The sequence below is a fragment of the Sus scrofa genome, chromosome 8, assembly GCF_000003025.6.
Source record: "Sus scrofa isolate TJ Tabasco breed Duroc chromosome 8, Sscrofa11.1, whole genome shotgun sequence".
Taxonomy (NCBI): Eukaryota; Metazoa; Chordata; class Mammalia; order Artiodactyla; family Suidae; genus Sus; species Sus scrofa.
The window spans coordinates 79481876-79498735 of NC_010450.4; the positions used below are offsets into that span (position 1 = coordinate 79481876).

General features: G+C 38.5%; 1 protein-coding gene across 1 annotated transcript in view; it reads left to right on the forward strand.

The window, feature by feature from the left end:
* IQCM (IQ motif containing M) overlaps nt 1–16337 on the forward strand; it is a 318127-nt gene extending 301790 nt beyond the window's left edge. Inside the window, exon 6 of the mRNA XM_021100654.1 lies at nt 15043–16337. Within this exon, the coding sequence (XP_020956313.1) occupies nt 15043–15092 (50 nt within the window). The 3' untranslated portion in view covers nt 15093–16337. The remainder of the gene's footprint in view (nt 1–15042) is intronic.

Consider the following 16860-nt stretch of genomic DNA (forward strand, 5'->3'; position numbering starts at 1 on the left):
ACCAAATACCCCATTCCCGGCTAACATGGGTCTTAGCTCCACTCTCTTCCTCACACCTTTTATAGAACTGCTAAAATTTCCAGTAACCTGCAGTCCTTGTGCATTTACCTTTGCTTTCTCACATCATCCAGTCCAGAGCAATCTCTTTTTCTTCCTTAAGCTCTTCTCCAATTATCCACACAAGCCCAAGTCCTGTCAGAAGCCTCCCCCCCACACACCTTCCTCTTCCTGAGATGCCCACTGGTCCCCATGGCATGCTGTCCTCCCCACTGAGCCAAGTACTCTGTTGAATTGACCACAGGTCAGGTTGAAGACAGGTTGCTCCTGACTGCCATCTTTTGGCCAATGATACAGGTCTTCTATGCCCTTAAATAATAGTTTAAATTTGGGGGTTTTGTACATTGAGTTGTGTCCTCCAAAAGATATGTTGACGGTCACCCACTACCCAGAAGGTGACCTTATTTGGAAATACGCCTCTCACAGATATAATTAGTCAAGAGGAGGTCATAATAGAATAGAGTCCAGGGCCTGGTCTAATCTGAATGTTGTACTTATAAGAAGATGACCAGGGACTGTGTGAAGACACAGACATGCAGGGAACGAACCACATGAAGATGGAGGCAGAGGTTGGAGCTATATGTCTATAGACCAAGGAGCCTCTGGGGCTACCAGAAACTGGAAGAGACAAGGAAGGATGCTCCTTTAGAGGGTTTAAAGAGAGCATGGCCCTGCCCACACTTTAATTTCAGACCTCTAGTCTCCAGATCTGTGAGACAATGCATTTCTCTTGGTTTAAGCCACTCAGTTTATGCTGTTTTGTCAAGACAGCCCTCAAAGATGAGTAGAGAGCTTATATATTTTGTAGATATTTTCCTAGGTATATTATAAGTTTTGTTGCTACTAAATTCAGTATCACTTTCTGTTGTAATTTTAATTGGTGATTTTAAAATTTTATGTTCTTAATATATTAAAATATAAATAGTCCTTTTGACTTTACCTATTAATTTCAAACCTTATCATCTTGTTAAACTTCACTGTGAGTTCTGATCATTTGGAAGTGATCAGACATCTTCTTTATTGATAAATGTGCTCTATAGAAAGAATTATTGTTTTATTTACTCCCTACCCATCTTTATGCTTTGCCTTGATGTCTACTAAATTGCCTTCCCACACAGAAAATGTGACTCCCCACATATTAAATACACCTCATAGTGGGGAAAAGTTTTAAAAATCTGTTGGGCTGAAATATCTTTTCTCCTTCACTGTAACTCATCCTCCTGCATTCTCCAGTCATAACCTTCTCTATCTAGTATCTTATCCCTTCTTTCTCATGTTACTGAGAACACGTGCATTAACCTGCAGGAAGCAGTATTTGTTCCCTGGCAAATTTAAAGTTTCATGAAAACCAAACAAAAAGAAAATCCAGAGGGGCTGGTGAGACCAAAAGGCTCAATTTCCTTTCATCACACTTCTGACTCTTTTCAGGTCCTTTAGCAGATGGATTTGGGTTTATTTGGGGGATTGTCGAAATCCCTAAAAGATGGGTGCCATCAGGGTAGAGTTATCCACAGGGACAGAGCTTAGAGCAAAACAAACGTCTTACTTCCCAGGAACCGAAAATGTCAACAGGATAAGCTTAAAAATCAATCTGCTAGTTCACAGAAAGGATCAGGAAAAGTGTAAAGTGATCACAGATGCTCAATTTTCAGAGCAGACATGGTGTGGTATAAAAGAAGAAGGAGTATGCATACTAACCATCAAAATTCAAAATTTGTGTAGATGGAAGAAGATTTTGAGGAGGCAGGACTAGGGTGTATACCTCAGGGAAAAAATTAGGAAATGCACCCTTGTCTGGCATAGAGGTAAAAAGTACAACAGGTAATAATAGCACTAGCCGATATCTATATCGCGTTTGCCATGGGTCAGGCAAGTGTTCTAAGCAAATTTAGAGTTTCATGAAAACTAAACAAAGAGATAGTCCAAAGGGAATGGTGAGACCAAAAGGCTCAATTTCCTTTAATTCTTTTAACCCTAACCCTAATTTAGAGGCCATTGCACGACAGTGAGTAAACTATACCATTTACCCCCAGGGTGGGTGATATTTGTATAATATTATCTCATTTAAACCACACAATACTCTATATGAGCTACATATTATTATTCCTGTTTTGGGGATATATAATTCATAGTTAGGGATACTAGTAAATGAAGGAATCTGGACTTCAATCCTATCTATCATTAATATCTGGGCTTTTTGAGTTACCGTGGTTGCCCAAGATGAAAGTTTCTCAACCTCAGTATATGGGGCCAGATAATTCTTGGTTGGATAGGGTTGTTTTGTGCATAGTAGGATGTTTAGCTTCATCTTTGTCTTCTACCTAGTAGATGCTAGTAGTACTTCCACAGTCGTGAAAACCAAAAATGTCTAAATATTGCTAAATATCCCTCAAGAAACAAAATTGCTCCCAGTTGAGAACGACTGCCCAAAGCATTCCATCACAAACAAGAGCAGAAGGAGGTAAAAGTTAAAGCTTATATATATTATACACTTTGCTTGGCTTAGAATGTAAAGTGCTTCAGCCAAACCTAACTAAGATCCATAGACACTTGCTGTAGACACTCAAAAGAAAGCACCTTTACGCCAAGAGTAGTCACTAAGTAGGCTGGAGAGTCACAATAAGCCAGGACATAATACAATAGAATAGGCTTTGGAACTTGATAATTTGGGGGTTTGAATATAGATAGCTCTTTTATTTGTAGTCATATTCTAATGATCTTGGGAAAGTTATATTTATCAAACATCCATTTCTTTGTCTATAAAGTGGAAATGTTTACTCTTTTCTGCAAGGTTCTTAGAGGCTTACATGTGAACATGAATGCATCTGATAGAGATACCGTATAGATACTGTAAATTGTAACATTTGACATGTGACACTGAAATAACAGGCAAGTAATTGTACCATCTATGTTGAAAGAAACTGACTTTATAACCAAGAATGTACATGAGCCTGCTTTCACATGTCATAACCCCCAAGATGAAGAATGACATTTTGTATCAGAATATGATAAGGCTGTATCAGATAGTATTTAACAAAGCCTAACATATTCCAAACCAGAACTGGTATTGTGTGTAAGGAACATCGGACAAGTTCCTCTAGGTGATAGACGATTCTATGAGTAGAGTTCTCAGGGAACAACTGTGACTTTGAGAACAAGAAGTGGTATCACCAAAAACTTGGGAAAGAGGTATCATGATTGGCTTTTAAGAGTTAAAATGTGAGAGCATGATATATCAGAGCACAGACAAGCAAAATCATTTTATAGGCCAAATGACCCCAGGCCAGCAAGACAAAAACCTAACTTGACAAACTCTACTGGCAAGTCCAGGAAAATATTGTACCATACATTCAGGAAGTGGGGTGGGCATCCGTAAACAAGAGAAGTACCGAAGGTTCCATCCTTGGCCTCACTCAGTGGGTTAAGTATCCGGCATTGCAGTGAGTTGTGGTGCAGGTCGCAGATGCAGCTGGGACCCTGCATTGCTGTGCCTGTGGCATAGGCCAGCAGCTACAGCTCCAATTCGACCCCTAGCCTGTGAACCTCCATATGCTGTGTGGGCAGCCCTAAAAAGACAAAAAAAAAAAATAGAGAAGTACAGAAGAAGAATCATTTTGGTAGAGTCACCCAAGTCTATCCCACGTAGAGAAAACTTGGCACCAGCAAACACTAGGAATTTTGGACTTATTAGTAAGGCTGTCTCCAGAGGAGGCTGCATAATTCCATCAACCTGTTTCATTCATTCAACAAATATGTATTAGTTTTCCACTATGTATCACTCTTCAGTACACAGGAAAACAAAGCATTGAGTAATAAAGATAAATCTCTGCTTCCAGAGTTTACTTTCCAGTGTGAAAGGTAGACATTTAAATAATGATCAAATATATCATGTGGTGAAATGTGCTATAAAAAAGGGCACACATGTGCTATTCTTGAGGGTTTATCAGCAAAAGGTCCTCTGAGGAGGTGATGTTACAGTGGAGACCTGAGGCTAAGAAGAGAAAACTAGATTGATGGACCAACACATGCAAAAGTCCTGAAGGAGGAGCAGGCTTAGAAGGTAGAGGAAGAGCAAGAAAATGTGATTGGATGAAATGTACTAAGGAGTAGAGATGAAGTCAGACAGACGTAGAGATGAAGTCCGACCAGCAAGATTAGGCAGCATCTTAGGGGCCATGATTAGGTTTTTGAATGTTAATTTAAATGGTTAGAAGCTTTTGAGCAGAAGAATGTCATGACATATGCTTTTAGAGAATCATTCTGGATGGTGATAGGAGAATAGATCATGGAAAGCAGATGCAAGTTGCAGCATGGAGAACAGTCAGGAGGAGCCTATTGCAATAATCTAAGTGATGAATAATGATCACTTGGACTTGTATGGTAGCAGTGAAAGTGATGCAAAACAGCCAGAAACTGGATAATTACAAAGTTGGAGGCTATAGGATTTGCTGACAGATTAGATGAGGGATGTGAGCAAAAGAGAACTTTTGCAATCTCTTGGGATGGATAGAACATGATAGAAGATAGTATGAGAAAAAGAATGTGTGTATGTGTGCATATATGTGTGTGTGTGTGTGTGTGTGTGTGTGTGTCTGGGTCACTATGCTGTACAGTAGAAATTGGCATAACATTGTAAATTGAGGGTAATTCTTTTTTTTTTTTAAAGAGATAACTCCAAGAATTTTTGCTTGGTTGCTGGTTCAAGGGAATTGTACTTCATTGAGATGGGATATTCTGAAGGGGAGGTGAATGTACAGAGAGTGGTTTAAATTTGACCTGCCTTGTAAACTACAGTGGGTAAAGGAGACTATTGGAAATACAAATCTAGGACTAACGATATAAATTTTGGGTCTTCAATATAAAGATGATTATTAAACTATTGGATTAGATGAAACTACCCAGAATTAGTACCTAGGAAAGGAACCAGAATTGTGGACAAACCCTCAGTTATCCCAGTATTCACAGGGCAAGAAATAAATAAAAATTCTAACTGAAAAGGACTCAAAAAAATGGAACAATTGGAGCATCCACACAAATTATGAAAGCAATGGATTGAATATACCTACTGAATCCACCTACTTAATATGAATCCATGAATCCATACTGATATAACAAAATATTTCCCCGATAAATGGGGAAAAGGAAGCTTTGCCTTACAATGGGTAGAATACCAACAGGTGCAGCTGAGGCTAGAAAGTCACTGTTTTGCAACCAGGATTGTAATAATTGATTAATGCAGGAATCATCAGCAGATGCTTAGACTAGAGGTTATAAGTTAATGAGGAGCAGAATATATACAGAGCCTCAAAGTATCTCCTCAAAGTAATTAATCACATATTATTTGTATATGGAGAAGTAGTAACTTTACAAGGAGGAACCAGAGCGCATCACTCTAATCAAATGATCAGAGATAATATCACTAATGGGTCAAGCCAAAACTGTGCCTCCTGATGAGATGTACTAAAGCGGACACAGTGTCATTCGTGTGGCATTCCTACCAAACATGCAAACCTAAATCTAATCACAAGGAAGACTCATTCTATAAAATAATTGTCCGGTATTCTTCCAGAAGTCAATGTCGTGGAAGATAAATATAGTCTGAGGAACTCCAGATTAAAGGTGACATAATTGGTAAATGTAGTCATGCTCCTGGATTGAATCCCAGACTATAAAAAAAGAAAATTTTATAGAGGATATTATTGGTAAAATTTGATTAATTCTAATCATGTAGAATACATGATAGTATTGCATCAATGTTACATTTTCTGAATTTGATTCTACAGTTTTTTTTGTTTTGTTTTGTTTTTTCGTCTTTTGCCATTTTCTTGGCCCGCTCTTGCGGCATATGGAGGTTCCCAGGCTAGGGGTCAAATCAGAGCTGTAGCCGCGGGCCTACGCCAGAGCGACAGCAATGCTGGATCCGAGCCGCGTCTGCAACCTCACTCACAGCTCACGGCAACGCCAGATCGTCAACCCACTGAGCAAGGGCAGGGATCGAACCTGCAACCTCATGGTTCCTAGTCGGGTTCGTTAACCACTGCGCCACAACGGGAACTCCAATTCTACAGTTTTTTTAAATGATGTCCTACTTCTGAAGAAATAACACAGAGACGTAAAGGAGTCAAGGGGCCTGAGGGCTCAAATCTATTCTCACAATGTTCAGGGGAGAAAATAAATGACTGAGCCAGAAAGTGATAAATTGTGGCAAAATGTTAGCAGTTATTTGGTGAATCTGGGTGAAGGGTATATGGAAGTTCTGTGTATGATTCCTGCAACTTTTCTCTAAATATAAATTTATTTCAAAATAAAAGCTTTAAAAAAATTCTTAAGAACCAGTACGGTATCGGGCAACCAAGGAAATACGGTACCAGGCATGCGATGGCTAGAAAACAGGTGAAGAAATGTTTCAAGGGAAAGTCATCAGTGACGTGTTATATAGCTTTACACCGCTGAAAGATCAAGTTCACATGGACAGAGAAATGACCTTTGGATTTGGCAACATGGAAGCATAATCAGAGTTTGTTCAAAAAAGAATGGAAGGAAGGGGAGAGAGCAGAGAGAGCAACTGCAAAAAACACTTCCAAAGAGTTTGTTAGGGACAGAGAGCAGAGCTGTGGGGTAATAAGAGGAGGAAGCTATGTAGTCAAGGAAGCCTATGTTAAAGACTGAATCAGAACCCTCAGCTTTTTCCACTAAACTACTTTCAGTGTGATTTCTGCCTTCCAAGAAAATTTCTAATTTATACTTGGCTTGCACGTAGATCTCTCTACATGCCAGGATGTGAATACTTTGGTTTCATTACAGAGACTATTCGCTGTAAATGAACTAACTGGCATTTCAGTTTCATACATAAGCTAGTTAATATGATTCTGTCCTTGAGAGCTGAATGAACTTGTTCTGCCAAGCACAATTTGGGGTCAAGGATGGGGTATGTCTAATTTTGCAGAGTTCATTCAGAACTGCATTGAACTTGCAAAGGATAGTGAATCAGCAACATACTTTATATAAAAGAGCCATTTTCCTTGATATCCATATTGTAAAAACAACTTTTCAAGAAAAAAGAAAAAAAAAGAAAAAACCTACTACTTACCATAATTACATCTCAGTAATTGTAACTCTCATACATTTTTGCCATAACTCGTGTATATGTAAGCTTGAAAATTCGATGGCCATTCCTTGCACCATGAAGAATCAGTGGTAATGAATGACCCCATGAAGCCTCTTGTGACACACTCTGCCTCCCTTTTCTGTTAGCAGGGCCAGCCCGGCTTTACCTTGAGGCTGAAATGTTATTTCTCTATTGTAGCCATAAGGCCCTTGCAACGTCTTGCAAAGTCTCACTGGAAACTTTCTGTAGCAAACATTTCAACAGAAACCTCATTGTTTTGTTTTGTTTAACTAAGAGAAACCTTTATCAGTACCATAGCAAGTTTATTTTAAGTAATGGCAATGTTCTGGTCCTACTGGATTATTTATTTTAGCATAATTTAGTCATCTAGAAGAAAAACATAAGTAAACCCAACAAAATAACTCGCATAATTGCTCCTATTCATTGAGCATTTACCAAGTGCAAAGATTGCACTGGAAGCTTTATGATATCTCATTATTCCTCACGAAAAATCCTCTGGGTTAGGCCATTATTATCGCATTACAAGAAATGAGGCAATTGTAGCTTAAAATACCCGAAGTAGGATTGGAATTGAAGTTGAGCTGGCCCCCCAAAGCCTCTGCTTTTTCGTCTACGTGCATTGCCTCCCTACCATAATGCTTTGCCAATCACAGCTTCATCTAATCTGATTTTACTTCCTTACTCTTGCTTTCTGTGAATATCCATTGAGATTTTTATATTCAAAAAGACATAGCCTATGATTCTAACACTTTACATTTTCAAATGGTCTTTAAACCTGAATTTAAGGAAATTTGAGAGAAAAATCGTTGAGCAGGTTCAGCCAGAGAAATGTATTGAAAAGGGAATGAAAGCTAAGATAAAATTGTCACATTGCGTGGTGTCTTATACTGGCCACTTGCCGTCTCAGCAATTTTGAATTCACATGCTTCTCTGCAGGTGCAGATGAGTTGGACATTATTTGTAGCATTTACCTGATTTTTAGAAAACAGTCTATAATTAGCAAGTATTAGTATTCTGTACACCATGCCAAGTACATCAGATCCTAATGTACCTTTTCAATAGGGAAACTAATAGCTAGAAATATAGTTACTAAAAATGGATGGTGGCCTAGAATCATATCCATTTTTCCCCTTGTTAATAGTATCTAAGCTCCATAGTCACAGGATATTAACTCGTGCATTTTCAGCTTCTCCACTGGGGATAACAAAAGCTCAACAGATTCTCTGCTTCAATTAGCAAATTTTATTTTGGTAAAAAAGAAAATGTTTGAAAATTTTCATCTCACAATTAACTCTTGCTGGGAGGATATAAAGCAACTGGTAGACTTCTCTAAGCAATGCCTTTTACTCAATAAATATTTTCTAATGTACTGATTTTCCCATGGGAAGAACTTAATTACCAGGAGGCATCGGTAAAGATATAAAAGAAAAAAAAATGTGTTTATAATTGGACTGAGAAAATTCAACTAGGATGAAATGACATTGTCATCAATGCCATATATATGTTTCCGTCTGTATTTGGTCAAATCTGTTTCCATCTGAATTTAATTGACAAAAAGAGGTCAGATCCAATGAATGGGGTTTTTAGATAAGGACACAATAAGAACCACTGATTATTAAAACAAAATAGGGCTTATATGATTTTTAAGGTACAGGCATGATGATAGATTAAGGCAGATTTGCGTTGACTATTTTATAAACTATCATTTTACTGTTGTGTTTGAAACAGCACTTTAGTCATCTGAAAGTATTAATGTAGTTTTTAAGGATGATTAACTTATATTCAAGAAAGGCTTTTACACTGAAAACGTAAAATTCAAAATTATATAAGATATAAAACCGATAGCACCTACCTGATTTCTTATTTTTCTATAGCTATTTAGTCCAATCTGAAATTATTACTACAGATTTGCCATATTAATTAATATAAATACAATAATTTGACACATTGTAAAAACATATATTGCTGTAAATGATCGGAATAATCTTTTATTGGAAAGTGTGGTCAATTCAACTTAACAAATGTTCATTAAGCACCTACTATGGAGCATCCCCTGTTCTAGGCACTGGGACTATGCAAGTGAACAAAAGACACTGCTCCTGATAGAGTGAAGCTTAGGTTACAATAGGAGGAGACAGTCAAGTAACAAGTATACTAGAAGTGCAGCTTATAGGGTGAATTTTGGTGGAAGGACAGTAGTTACTTGTGTGATCAGATACACCTCATTTAGAAAGTGACATTGAGCGTATTTTAATATGGTAAGATATTTCTGCTGATATTTGGGTGAGAGCACTCTGGGCAGAGGGAGAAGGTCATTCCAAGGCTGGGAGGCAGAAGCCTGCTGGCATAGGTAGGGAGAGTAAGGGGGTCTGCAGGGCTGGCGTGGAACAGACCGTAGGTGGGGAGGTTGGAGGTGAGTGTGTTGGGTGCAGGGGGCGTGGAAGCAGAATCACAGGGTGGTGGGGGCACCAACCTGAGAATTTGTCCCTTCACCCCTAGTGAAATGGGAGTCATTGAAGGATATTGAGAGAAGAGTGACATGGCCTGACTCCCAGTTTGAGAGGATTACTCTGGGTGCAAAGGAGAGCATAGACCACAAGAATACAAGGGCAGAGGCAGCACTCAGAGAAGAGGTTCGGGGAGTCACATAGAATACTCAAAGTTATCATATGCTAACAGACTTATTAATGTACACTGTGTTGTCCTAGGAGGAATTAGAGATTTTCATACTAAGTGAAGTAAATCAGAAAGAGAAAGACAAATACCATATGATATCACTTATATGTGGAATTTAAAATGTGGCACAAATGAACCTATCGACAAAACAGAAACAGCATCCATCAGTAGATGGCCCTTCACTGGATGTTGGCACCCTGAACCCGGACTATGGCAGTCAGTCTTTTACATTCTTAGCACACACACAAATGTATATATATACGTTCTCTTCCCCCTCATTTCCTTTCCCAGTCTGCTAACAAATTTATTAATGAACACTGTGTTGTCCTAGGAGGAACAGTATTGCAGGAGGTTAAGATTTTGTGAAAACAAGAGATACGCACATGAAAGACTTTTTTAAAATACCATATAACAAATGATAAAACTTGAAACTAGTTTTGGGGGTATGTGTGTATGGGATAGAGCGGGAGGTGAATGAACAAATATGTAATGTTGGGGAGTTCCAGTCCCAGCTCTGTTGTTAACTAAAGGAGTGATTTGGGGCAAGTTACTTAACCTTTCTGGGCATTTTCTCTTCATTTAAAATATTGGTTTTGGCTCTGTTGATTTCTAAGATGCCTACTCTTTTAAGTGTTTTATAATATATGGTCTAAATTAATTCATACAATATTTATTGAATAAATTTGAAATGTAATATTGTGTAAGTTTAAGTATAGCTTGCTACTCTGATACATTTATATAGTTTGATATGATTGCCAGTGTAGTGATATTCATTGCCTTACATAATCACAGTACAATATCATTGTCTATATTCATTCTACAGCACATTAGATCTCTATGGCTTATTGTTAGGTAAGGGCTTAATATCCAAAATATGTAAAAAATGCAGGCAACTCAATAACAACAAGAACAAAAAAATCCCCAAATAATCCAATTAGGAAATAGGCAGAAGAACTTAATAGATGTCTATTGATCACAGTCTATGAGTAGGACACAGAACTTCTGATTTTTATTAAAAATCTAATGTAATAGAAATTTCAAGAACAAAAGCACTTAAAAAGGACATTTTCATGCAGAAGTGATCTAAGTGATTTTCAGCAACTCTTCAGATTATTCTAATTATATGGTTGTATAAAAATAACATCTGAGAGTTGTATAGCTTTTTGGTATTTTTCCATTGTATGATGTCAATATAATTAACTGTGGTATGGTTCCAGAATCATGTACAGATTTCACATTTAATTTTGCATACACTCTAAAATCATGAAATTTTTATTAACATTAGATTATATGTTGATCTCAGAATATATTAACTTGATTCTTTCATATAAATATGCCCACTAATCCACTGAAATTGCATGGAAATGTTTAAATTTAAAGTTGTTTTCACAACTTACCTTTGAAAAATGTATATTCATTACCTTTAGATTTAACACATGATATATAGTAAAGTATTCTGCATTATTTTAAAACCATGTACTTTTATTTTTCCAAAAAAAAACATGTGTCAGGTAAAGTATTTAATGGTAATAATGGAGGATGTTTACTTTTTAACATGTGGCCATGTCCAACTTTTCTGGCTTATTTCTGTTAAGATATCAACATATGTAATAATATTTATTGCCACTTGTTTGTTCTTCTCATAAACAGACCTCTTAGGACTCTTTAACATATGAACTCAAGAAATTTATATTCTTACAGCTTCTTGAGATGTTAAGAATTTCTTTATTCTATTTCCAAAATTAGATTTTCCATACACTTCATCAATTGTTCAATTGTTTTTATTTTACATAAAAAACTACTTGTAGAAAATCTCTAATTTTTGTGTTTTCCTGATACTCTTCAGATTTAGTTCTTAAAAAAACCATAAATACGTCATTCATATGTGCAAAAATGTTTTTAATTAATATTAGTATTAATATCTTTTGATTGATAATTGATAATATTGGTTTATTTTCTTATTTGTGCATTAGACATTTTCTAATATGTGAAATTAGAATTTGTAGACTCTTGGAGTTCCTGTTGTGGCTCAGAGGTAACAAACCCGACTAGTATGCATGAGGACACGAGCTCAATCCCTGGCCTCACTAAATGGGTTAAGGATTGTGCATTGCCATGAGCTGTGGTGTAGGTTGCAAAAATGGCTCAGATCCTGTGTTGCTGTGGCTGTGGTGTCGACTGGCCGCTACAGCTCTGATTCAACCCCAACCCCTAGCCTGGGTACTTCCATATGCCACTCTTCCATATGTGGCTCTAAAAAGAAAAAGAGGAATATATAGACTCTTGAATTCTAGAACTCCTGTAACTGGACACATGCTAAAAAAAAAAAAAAAAAAATTAGCCTAACCAGTAATTTAATAGAGAATATTATAGCTACATTCTTTAGCATCACTTCAAAAAGAGTTTTGAATCCCTTTATCCAAGGAAAATAATTAGTTATTACCTTAAATAGCGCATTATAAATATTGTATATGCACTTTAATGTGTATGTATATATGTGTGCATATGCATATGTATCTAGTGCTATATATATGTACTTATATATCATGTTGCTTAGGAAAACGTTTCTGGTATTTCAAGTTTTTAAACTTATAATTGAAACAGTTTTCTGATATTTTATTTCAACGTGTTTTCAGTTTTTCAAATACAGTATTAACAGTAATAGATAAGTTTTAAATTTCTTGTATATGTCTCTACACTAAAATATAAAAATACCTCTTGTTATCTTAATGTCTATCTGTGAAAGCTGATTTGTATCTATTTGCCAAGTTAGTTTTTCAGCTGGCATATGAAACTTTTAAAAGTGTGTGATTTGTATCATGACAGGTTCTTATTTTGTTTGCATTGAAAATCTAGTATGACTTTTCATCAATGCGAAATGGACCTATTTCTTATACATGTATATTATATAAAACAAATCATTTAAAAATTTTTACATATTTATGAGCAGAGTTTATACGTGTGAATAATATATTGAGATCTGTGCTCACATATTTAAATAAGAAAGCTGTTTAAGACAAATGAAATGACTAGCCCTTTTTCTTGACTATAGATATGACCCTCCTTATGTAGCGCCTCAAAAATATTGTAGGGAGAGGAGTTCCCTTTGTGGCTCAGCAGGTTAAGAACCCAACATAGTGTCTGTCCATGAGGATGTGGATTCAGTCCCTGGTCTCACTTGGTAGGTTAAGGGTCCAGGGTTGCAACAAGCTGTGATGTAGGTTACAGATGTGGTTCAGATCCAGTGTTGCTGTGGCTATGGCACAGGCTGGTAACTGAAGCTCCGATCTGACCCCTGGCCCAGGAACTCCCATTTGCCATCAGTGCAGGGATAAGTAAATACATACACACACACACACACACACACACACACACACATATCGGTGATAGATACTCTAAATCTTTGAGAAATCTGAGTTATAGTCAGTGATTTCTCAAATATCTAAAATTAACATGTTCTGATGCAAATTGAATATTTTTTCCTCTTCATTGTAATGCCCACATTCTATATACTTTTAATTTAAAAACTCAAATGGCCCTGCCCCAATAGCCTGTGTCTACAGAATAGTTCAGTTTCTACAAATGTCAGAAATAAGATTATCTTCAGCCTCCCCTTATCTATGGCAGAATTTTGCCTCCTCAAGTTGCCCGTCCTTTTTTTCACAGAATTTCCCATGCTGTGTCACATGTGCTCAGAAACAGTCCCCCATTTCCCATTTCTCTGGTCCCCTACACAAACCTCCACCCCTTTCTCTGCTGCCCAAATATGACCGCAGGTCCTCTCCCCCATCCCTTGCAGTCACCTCTGCAAGGCCGGTCAGTGGCTTCTGCAACCAATACTCTGGCCTGATTGAGCTGTGATGAATACTTGCCTCCATCCTCCCATCGCAGGGGTGGTTAATGAATGGCCTTTCCTTAATTCCTATTGTAAAATTAAATGAGACCCTGATACGTAAACCACTGACTCAGGTTTCGAGTAAAAAGAATGAGTATAGTTTTAAAATTACACATCTCTGCTGGGTAGAGCTATGCTCAGGGCCCGGAGGCCCAGAGTGTCCCTGATTTACTTTACTGAATGCCTCAGGCCAGCTGCCAGTCTTGGTGTGGCAGGGGCCACCAAGAGACCTCTAGACATTACCATTCCTTACCGCCTTGGAATACTTAAGATTTAGAAAAGGAAAAAAAAAAAAAGTCCCCTCTCTAATGTCAGGCTCGCCTGTTGAGTTCTCCATTGTTGGCCTCAGGTTGCTTTCTTCCCTGGGTGATTGACACTGGGAATTTCCATCCCCTTCAGGGAAAGTCGAATTTATAATCCATACATTGTTTTCTTGTCCTGTGACTTTTAATCAGAAAAATGACCTCTATGCATAACCATGCACATGAATAAAGCCCTAGCAATTTAGTCTTCAATCATATCATGCAAGACATTATCATCAGTCCCACTGATTTTGCCTTGTCCATTCATTCCAGTTCATGACCTTCCAGTTCATGCCTGTGATGCTCACACCTAACCCTACTCTCCATAGTCTTCTAGTTTTCAAATTTTTTTTTTTTTTTTTTTGGCTGTGTCCCTGGCATGCAGAAGTTCCTAGGCCAGGGATCGAACCTGTGCCACATTAGTAACCCAAGCCCAGCAGTGAAAATACCAGGACCTTAACCCACTAGGCCACCAGGGAATTCTGTTATGAACAATCTTTTGAACAAGAATTATATCTACAAGAACCAGCCAGGCCATATTTCCTTGTTTCTCACACACCACTGAGCATAAGCAAACCCTAAGATAAGGATTCAAGTGCAGGTCCTTTATTTTGGAAGTGATTAAGAAGCACTGTTAGAAGAAGGAATTGAGGCAAAGAAGAGAAGGAAATCAACAAAGGGTGTATATTCAAGCAGTTTGGTGACGTGGAGAAATGGTCCTCAAAGCCACTGGGGAAATCTGGGTAACCTGGCCAATGAGTTTCCTACAGCCTATCCAGCCTTAGTAGAAGGCTGCTGCTCTGGGCCCTTTCCCCCAAAAAGCCTTGGAAAGTGTCAGGACTTGGCATAAGCACCTTTAGTAAGTGCAAATATGTGCTCTCAGATGAGTACTGACCGTGTCGGCGACCGCCCACTCTTCAAAGCTCTCAGATTTATTTGTGTCCCAAATGAAGGCCACTCAGTTTTGTCACTGATTCTTGTAGGTGATGTCTGGTACCAGTTTCTCCTGAAAGGACATCTAGCAGGAAGATGAGTGGAACAAGCAACATGGTTTCCTACTGCAGTTGGTCCTGAGACGGTAATTGGTACTTACCATTTTTCTTCTTTATCATCTATTCTGTTGTCTCTTATCCTGGGCCAGCTTTTCTGCTAAGTTAGATGATTTGCTTCATGGGGTAACCCAAACCTTGAGCTTTGATGGGTCAGAGTTCCTGGTTAAGGCTCCAGGGACCAGGCCTCAGATGCTACCGTTTCCTGTCCACTGGACTGGGAGTTACGTTTGCAGCAGTTAGCTGGCTACTGCGACCGTCTAGTTTTGCAAGGCACCAGACTGGTGAATTCAGTGGAGAGATGATGGGACCACAACTTGTGCATTATTTAACATCTTTTCAGGAGGCACCGATTTCTGACATTCCACTGAGGATGGATTTTTCATTCTGATTTATGATTTTGGCTGGGTCTGGGGCTGTTTCAGGTGCTTTTCCTTGACTTTTTCCACCTCCCACTCTGACAGGTTAGGGAACCAATGTGAGGGTCTTGCAAGCTGTTGATTATATCCATCCTGATCATGCCCTCGGAGATGAGGCTGAAAAACTAGTCAACATTCATGAACTCCATTTACCAGCTGGCTTCCCCAGTCTCAGCTCTAACATAGAATCTTGAGGGGCTTGTCCTCCTCTAGTTTCAGTGTCAGCCCATACCCTTTATCCAAGAACCCTTGAAATATATGGGCACAATTTTTCTGGCAAATGATTATATGTCTCTTTCGGGCAGATTTGGAGAGTAGATACCATATATATTTATTCTGGCATTGCAGGGCCATTCCTCAACAACACCCTGCCTCCCCTTCAGTCATTGTTTGTTGGATCTGATTCCTGTCTGGTAACTGGACAACAATCATAGGTTTCTATTCTGTTGGTGGATATTAGGCTTTTCTCACCTTCTCTTGTTCTTTCCAGGCTAAGTAACCAGCACCCTTGTTAGAGGCCTATCTCAGCTCAGAACCTCAGGGTTTGTTGGCCATAACTACAGATATCTCTTGTTCATCATGGGAATAAAGTCCATTCTGCCTCCAGTGGGTTAAATGATGTTACTTGGCCTCCATGATCCCAGAATCCAGTGATTCTCATTGATGCCACAGGGACCAGTCATCTAACTGTCACCTACACTGCCCACAAGGACAGCCACCATTGAATTTCTCCATGACATCAGTGTCCCCAGCTAGCCCATTCCTTATCATCTACATAAAAGGGGTACCCCATGGAATTCCTGTCGTAGCTCAGTGGAAACGAATCTGACTAGTATCCATGAGGATGCAGGTTCGATCCCTGGCCTCGCTCAGTGGGTTAAGGATCTGGCATTGCTGTGAGCTGTGGTGTAGGTCACAGATGTGGCTCGGATCCCATGCTGCTGTGGCTCTGGCGTAGGCCAGCGGCTACACCTCAGATTCGACTCCTAGCCTGGGAACCTCCATATGCTACAAGTGCAGCCCTAAAAAGACAACAAAATGAATAAAAATAAAAAAATAAAAGGAGTACCCCTTGGACCTACCTGCAAACAATGGTCATCTCTATCTTAGAGGATAAATCCACGCTAGCATAACCTCTCCTCTGAGCCTTTTGACCCCTTGCTCAGTAACCTAGCAGGGAATTTCTGATAACTTCACCTCAATTGCCATCATCTGTTTTGTGCCTGAAACAATCAATATCTGTCTATTAGAAATGTCCATATATGACATTAAATCTTAGGTCACAAGGATGTCTCACATCAGTGCATCAGAGAGCTCTCTTTTATTCAACCTT